At 44.3% G+C, this 8313-nt stretch overlaps 1 protein-coding gene across 1 annotated transcript in view; it reads left to right on the forward strand.

Annotated features, from left to right (window-relative positions):
* The window catches only part of LOC132474139 (4-galactosyl-N-acetylglucosaminide 3-alpha-L-fucosyltransferase 9-like), a 42471-nt gene extending 34908 nt beyond the window's left edge, over positions 1-7563 (forward strand). The window contains exon 2 of the mRNA XM_060074688.1: positions 5289-7563. Coding sequence (XP_059930671.1) covers positions 5296-6426 — 1131 coding nt within the window. The 5' untranslated portion in view covers positions 5289-5295 and the 3' untranslated portion in view covers positions 6427-7563. The remainder of the gene's footprint in view (positions 1-5288) is intronic.
* The last annotated feature ends 750 nt before the right edge of the window (positions 7564-8313 follow it).

Here is an 8313-nt window from a genome sequence, read left to right on the forward strand (position 1 = left end):
ATTCTTGAGCTGGATGAGGGGAAAACAGTAGATCGGCTACTTGGAAAGCTGGGGGTCGTCTAGTTGGGACTTATAATAGTTATATTCTTGTGGTACATTTGGAGATGTTGAGATGTAATTGGGAATAATCTCGTGTTAACGAGTAGGGGTACTACCAAGAACTACAAATATGGCTGCGGTGCAAACTGCATGCGTATCAGCCGACTACAGAAACTTCTCCGAGTTCTATATGTCCGGCTGAAAACTGTGGTACCTTATAACATAAGGCTACTACTTAACCGCAATTTGTGTTCTCAATGCACTCTGTTTCTGCGTTGTGTGTACATTTATATGTACACAGATAGCCCTATGGGATCCTTGGATGATAAGGGTAACTACAAATAGAAGTTATCGTTGTTAAAAATAGCGACAGAGAGAGAGAGAGAGAGAGAGAAAGAGAGAGAGAGAGAGAGAGGTGTCGTGGGAGGGGTGGGGGTTGGTCTTTACGAGGAGGTTCAGGCGTGAGGAAGAGACGAGGAGGAGATCCATCAAGGGGGGATCGGAGGGAGGGGAGGTTGGATTCACTATCAAGAACTACAAATAAAAATAGCGACGGAGAGAGAGAGAGAGGTGTTGTGGGAAGGGTGGGGGTTCATTCTATTCTCTGGGGAAGGGGGGGGGGGGGTCTTTATGAGGGGGGGTGGGAGACAGCGACTAAAGGATGGGGAAGGAATTTAAGGGGTGAGGGAGGGCCTATCTTTAGACAGGCAGGCAGACAGAGAGAAAGAGCGAGGAATTGGGAGTTACAAGATTGTACAACGTTAATTACTTTTCAATATTCCATATTGAAACTGGGAACAACCTTCCTGGTTGCCCAAAAGTAATATGTCTGTACAAATAAAGTGGATTTACAGATGTTATCACATGTATACATAAATATTGTTCTCCCATAGATGTTGAATTCTATTAGTTACAAAATTATAGCCAAAATATTATTTATCCAGAAACTATTGCTTTACTGATGGTTTTCAACTTATTGCTATGGATTTATTGATTCGTAGAGGATGAGGGCACTTAATGAGCGTGCGGAAACTGTAGTTATGAACTAGATATTGATATTTAAATCAAAATCAAACTAAATACCTCATATATTGGAATGAAATATACAATATAATACTTCCAGCTATTGACTAGTGAAATGTGACAATTATACACCATTGGCTGAATAAGTAACTGCCAAAACATTGTTATCATTTGAAACAGATGGATTTTTAAGGGAATATATTTATGGAGAGAGAACATATTTCTAGAGACAGACAGACAGACAGACAGAGCACACCGGGGGTCCCTTTGTGCAGGCTATCATTGCCTTATCAAAACACCCAGGTCAAAAATGACACTTGTTGCCTTCAATAAGTGTGTGCTTGGAGAGAGTTAGAGAGAACATATCTCTAGAGAGAGAGAGAGAGAGCGAGAGGGAGAGGGAGAGGGAGGGAGAGAGATCTGCTATTGTCCAGGACTTGCAGGAGAGAGAGAGAGTGAGTGAGTGAGTATAAAAGTGAGTGTGCGAGTGAGTGATTATAAAAGTGAGTGAGTGAGTGAGTATGTGAGTGAGTGAGTGAGCATCAAAGTGAGTGAGTGAGTGAGTGTCAAAGTGAGTGAGTGAGTGAGTGGATGAGAGAGAGAGAGAGAGAGAGAGGGAGGGGGAGAGAAAGGGAGGAAGAGGGGGAGGGAGAGAGAGAGAGAGGGGGAGGGGGAGAGAGGGAGAGGGAGAGAGAGAGAGGGAGGGAGAGAGAGGGAGGGAGAGGGGGAGGGAGAGAGAGAGAGAGGGGGAGGGGGAGAGAGGGAGAGGGAGAGAGAGAGAGGGAGGGAGAGAGAGGGAGAGGGGGAGGGAGAGAGAGAGAGAGAGAGAGAGAGGGGATGTAACACTGTAGTTGAGCCCCCCCTGTTGCTTTTGAGCAATGGCGTTTATTTCAAAAGAGGGCTCTGACTATAAAGACTGAAGGCATGAACAAAGGAAACACACGTTTCCAAGACGCGCCGTCCCTTTAAATCGTACACCACGTGGTACATCCAAAATGCTGTAGAAACAAACTAGTTTTGACCTAGGTAGCACTGGCCAAACGATTGGATCTCTATAAGAAGTATAAGATTCCTGCAAGTTTGTCCCCACAGCGGGTTAGCGAAGCACTCAAAACAGATGGGTTAAAAACTGCGCAAGTGTGCCTCTACGGCTGCGTTATACACTATACAAACTTTTCAATGGACCGGGCCTGGAGGAATCAAACCCATTCCAACTCCATAGCAAACAAAGCTACGCCACCGGTTTAATGCAAGTAAGCTAGATTAACGTTAATATTTGACCTTTTTTACCCCACCGTAAGGGTTCAAACGTTTTCTGGTCGATATAAATATCTTTTGTACAGGCTTAACATCCGTACATTCTTCACACAACACAAAAACCACAGGTATTATTTCTCCCACGCGGTACAAACATTAGAATCTAGACGGGATCGGATAATGTCTATCTACGAAACCATATAAAATACACTCCTAGCCCTTTGCTTTGTGAGTTCGTTATTTAATTTCAATCTGTTAGCGTATCCGAGGCCGTTTATCTAACCGGCTGTTTATGAATTTCAATCCGAGGCCAAGACCACGGAGCCTCGAGACCAGACGGAGGCACAACAAGCTCTTCACCTAAACGTTTCTATAACTAATTCTATTGCAGATTCAATCTTTAAGACAATGGGCTCTGCTTACCAAATTCTTGAATGGCCTGCGAAGAGCTTGTTATGCGTCTCGGTGGCAGCGTGGCTCGAGTCTCGGTCCGGAACTTTCCCATGAACGTCGGGGTTCACCAAATTGCAAAGTTCTTCAAGGGAAGTGATCGAATCCAAAGGAATAGCTTTAAAGAGACTTTATTTGTATAAAGTATTTTCGGTATGGTAAACTGATACTCTGAAGCAAAGAGAGATTGAAGATGTATTCTAAACACGTGCTGAGCGACTCCCAGCTGATCAATAGACCTAACCCCTGTCCAAGAGAGCTACCGGGAGTTTCTGAAGACAATCTGGATCTGTCGGCTGTTATGGTCAGAACAGCGCGGTCCGGAAGTAGTGGGGGTGGAGCCGATGTGAGATAACTCTCGGGTTTCTCGCCTGGTCTGTGATGCTGCCTTCTGTGGCTAAAGTATTTATTACAGCCTTCAGTAAGGTCTTGCTCCCCTTGTGGCTATGTATGGTATTTACGGCTTATATGTTTGGTCCTGCATCATTGGGTCTATGTGTGGGTAGCTTAGATTCTTAAAATACGTAACAATACTATTACTTACCTTAGTAGATGATCATGACAAATTGTAGCCTGGTTATTGCCAGGAGACTGCTGTCATTTTCTTCAGCACAAGATTCCTGATCAATGGGCATAGTTCAAATGACTCTGTATGCAATTGGATAGTCCTTCAACAAATCAGACCGTACCAGCTAATAGCGAGCCAAGGGGAGAAGCAGGCTTGGTGATTGACTCCAGTAACAGCGGATCGGAAACAGGAAGAAAAGTATTGCTTCTCTCCAGCCCCTGCTGCAGGGAGGATTCAGACCACCGGCAGACCGGGCGGGGGGTACCCAGTCTAGACAGACCACCGGCAGACCAGGCGGGGGGTACCCAGTCTAGACAGACCACCGGCAGACCGGGCGGGGGGTACCCAGTCTAGACAGACCACCGGCCGACCGGGCGGGGGGTACCCAGTCTAGACAGACCACCGGCAGACCGGGCGGGGGGTACCCAGTCTAGACAGACCACCGGCAGACCGGGCGGGGGGTACCCAGTCTAGACAGACCACCGGCAGCCCGGGCGGGGGGTACCCAGTCTAGACAGACCACCGGCAGACCGGGCGGGGGGGACCCAGTCTAGACAGACCACCGGCAGACCGGGCGGGGGGTACCCAGTCTAGACAGACCACCGGCAGACCGGGCGGGGGGTACCCAGTCTAGACAGACCACCGGCAGACCGGGCGGGGGGTACCCAGTCTAGACAGACCACCGGCAGACCGGGCGGGGGGTACCCAGTCTAGACAGACCACCGGCAGACCGGGCGGGGGGGACCCAGTCTAGACAGACCACCGGCAGACCGGGCGGGGGGGACCCAGTCTAGACAGACCACCGGCAGACCGGGCGGGGGGTACCCAGTCTAGACAAATTGGTGACCTGAAATGCTTGGCAGCATGGAAAAAATTAACTAAAAACTAAACCTGAGTTAGCTAGTTTTTAGGGCCAAAATGATTCGAACAGAGGAATTGTGCACCGATTTGAACAGAACAAAAGGGTTAACAGGAAAAAATGGAAGAGAGGTACCATACAGTAATGGAATGATTAAGAAAAGCACAAACTCTTTGAAACATACAACTAGTGCAATTCAGAAGGAGTAAAGATGGTGGTTATGGAGTCCAAATGGAATAAAGGTGAGAAGTTATTTACCATATTTAGTCATAGTTTCGTGAATAACGTCTGTCTAATATATGGCTGAAAATCCCCCCCTCAAATTAAATAATATAAACAAATCCTTACTGTACGTTCACCAAAAGCTATAAAGCGTTTCGAGCAATAAACGCCCCTTCACTTTCTATTATGCTTACGCGATAAAGCGATAGGAGCGATAAAACGCTTGAGCGACAGCTTTAAAGCTGTAAAGCTGCAAATGAGAGTTGAAAACCACTCAACTCTATGAAAAGGAGCTAGAAGCGTTGCGGCTGTAAACGACCACCAGCAAATCGGAATGTAGATGTCTCTCGCCGGCGTGGGTCCCAGTAAACATACGTGCAAGAGCTGTGAGCTGTGAATATTTTTGACAGCGTTGCGTTTTGAACTATTCTGCATTCTGCATTCCAGTTTTTGTATTTTGTATCTCTGATGTTTCTTGAAGCCACAGGACAAAAAAGGAAACAGATGATTTAGGCGGAAATAAAAAAAAGAAGGAAATTAAGGGTTTGAAGAGCTCCCGTGTCCCCTTTAGTGGTCATACATACTCACAAAGGGCTTAAAATAAAGCTCTGAGTGCCCCCTTAAAAAATCGACCAAGCATGATAATGTAAAACATTGGGATGCGTCCTGAAAATTAGCCAATATCAAGATATGCTCCAGCATCTAAAATGCATTTTTTTTTAATGGGGGAGGGTAACTTTAACGGCTGATAAGGCAAATTTAACATCTGGACTGGCCAGTGGACTATATCATCTCTGAACACAATTCAAGCAACAAGTGAATAAAACAAACTGAACTGTAATATTTCAGCATCTCTCCTTTGTCTTCTAGATCCGCCATGATGTTTCTGGTTCAGTGGACTCCCTATCAACGCGCCGGCTTCTGCACCGTCATTGTATTGTGTTCCCTCGCTGTTTTCTTTGCGTGCAACAACGTCAACATCAACTCGAATTATGACATCTTCAAAATTCTTCGCCCTCCAGGCATCTCTGAAGAGGTCAACGGAAATGACTCAGAGGTCCAAGTTTTTGAGGAGCAAATAAGGCAGGAGATGAGGAATCTCACGGCGGTGCCCACTAATAGGACGATAATATTGATCTGGTTGTGGCCTTTCAATTACAAATTTAGCCCCGAATGCATTGGATCTGATTTGAGCGGACTACACTTTACCGACAACAGATCCCTGTATAACCAGGCTCACCTGGTCTTCTTCCATCACAGGGATATCCGGACTGATCTTTCCAACATGCCCAAGGAGCCACGACCATGGTTTCAGAAATGGGTGTGGATGAACAAAGAGTCCCCTGCTAATTGCCATCGAATTCCTCAGGCCACTAGCCTGTTTAATTTAACAAACAACTACAGGCTGGATTCGACGGTGCCAGGACGATACGGAGAAATAGCTCAACGCAAAACCGCCAAGGATGATTTTAAATTACCAGCTAAGGACAAACTGGTATGTTGGATTGTTAGTAACTGGAACCAAAATTACAAAAGAGTCCATTTCTACAATGAACTGAAAAAGCATATCCATATTCATACTTATGGGGCCGCATTTGGATTGAAAGTTAGCAGAGATGAGGCAGACCAGTTAATTACTAGCTGTAAGTTCTACCTGTCCTTTGAGAACTCTATCTTTAAAGACTACATCACAGAGAAGGTTTACAATCCCCTGTCAATGGGAACAGTGCCAGTTGTTCTAGGTCCTTCTAGAAATAATTATGAGGAGCACATTCCTGGTAGTTCATTCATCCACATCGAGGACTTTGATACTCCAAAGAAGCTTGCTGACAGACTACACTACCTCGACCAGAATCAAGAAGAGTACATGAGTTACTTTCTCTGGAGACGGGAATTTGTGGCCAAACATGGAGGGTGGGGCATGGATGTTTGCCGTACATACAAATATATGAAAAACGCCCCTGGATTCCAAACAATTAACGATCTAAACAAATGGTTCTGGGGTTAAGAAAAAAGGGTTAGGGCTAGGTTTGCATTTTTGGATAAACCTTTGGGTAATAATTTGCCACCTTTGGGTGCAGTACCACGATTGGGTTTATTAGTAGTTTGGGGTATTGGTATCCACCTAATAATAGTCATATGTTTCTTTATACAATAACAAAATGGTCATATAAGAAAAATGGGCTAACTGCTCCAATTTTATTGGCCAATATTCCTCAAACGGAACTAAGTAAAACAAATTCTGTTCTATGATTTTTGTGAGGCTTGGTTTTAAGATTTTATGTGGTGATTTTGGTGAATTTTAGATTATTTTTGTAGCCTGTGAATCATTTTATCATGTTTAGCTTTGATATGAAATTGTGGGAAAATTATAAATTTTTAGGGCATAAGACCCGGGTTTTATAAACGCTTCTGTTTCTAGAGATTAATATTCTGAAAGAATTTTGAGTCCCGGTCACTCTGGTGAGGAGAAATAAGCCTAATTCATGATTTTTTACAATAGCGCCACCTTTGGGTGCAGTACCACAAATTTGGGTTTATGGTAGTGGTGGTTATTGATAACAATGCCTGAAAGGTTTAAGAGTTTTCGACTTACGGTATAGGCTGCAGTAGGACTTTTGCATACTGCAGCCTTCGCTGCTTGGACCCCTGGCGGGGAAGAGTCCAACTCGCGATGGTCCAAACACCCCCCCCCCCCCCAGGATCCCTTGCGGCACCCTGAACGTTGGCCACAATATGTTTATTTAATATAGCGCCTTTCTCATACTCAAGGTCGCTTTACAGTGTCATGAGCTCACACAGAACAAGACGGCACAGCAAAAAAAAAGATAAAATAAAAATTAATAATATATACAATGGAATGAATGGAATGGAAGGGAATAGTATAGTCAAGCTTTCTTTGGGATAATCATTTATAATATTGGACAATCATGGATAATACATGTTTTATGTTGACCTGATCCTACTGTTGGCAGGTTTAGGGGGATTTTATATTATTCCTTTTGCCTTACTCCTTTTTATACACCTATGTATCCACCATTAGATTTTCATTCCGAAAACTGTATTTTGTCCATGTAAATGTGAGCATATATTTAGTCAGACATGTTCGATGTTCATAGTTGATTAAAGTTCTGATAAAACATAATTTTGTTGGGTTGTAGATGCAGTCCTGGACCTCACATCCTCTTCTCACACATTGTCTGCGCTACATTTATTTAAAAAATGAGTCAACCGTAAAATAATTCCAAAACCCCTGTGCACCAGTACTACAAAATAAACACTGGAACACGCACTCATGCACGCGCACGCGAACAATCGCGCGCGCGCAAACGCACACGCATACACACGCGCACACACACACACACACACACACACACACACACACACACACACACACACACACACACACACACACACACACACACACACACAGAATTCCAAAACATGGTTCAAAGTCTCTTACCACATGAATAAAGACAGAAGAAAAGGTTTTCACTTTTAATATGATGAATATAAATGAATCAAAGGCGCAGATTAATTTCGTGGCATCTAGCCAACCAGACTTGGCAGAAATCAAATGCTCAATATCAATTGGTGTATAATCCCATGCAGTTAAGAATCGTTTTGTTTTCTATACAGAAATTGTTTAAAAAAAAAACGGTTCTAGAGAGAACGAAGCCATAACGAATAAACGGCCCTAGAGAGAAAGAGTTTATAATTAAATCAAATAAATGAGTTAGGCTATAGGAAGGAGGGGGGCGTGTTATCCCCATGGCTAAGGCCCCGTTCACACGAAGCCGAAACGGCGAAACCGTTACGGTTTCGATCTATCCGGTTTCGAAGTATCTCCGTAAAGACGAAGCCAAGCGAAACCGGGTAGATCTGTAGAAACGCT

This window comes from Gadus macrocephalus, chromosome 16 (genome assembly GCF_031168955.1).
Source record: "Gadus macrocephalus chromosome 16, ASM3116895v1".
NCBI classification, from domain to species: domain Eukaryota; kingdom Metazoa; phylum Chordata; class Actinopteri; order Gadiformes; family Gadidae; genus Gadus; species Gadus macrocephalus.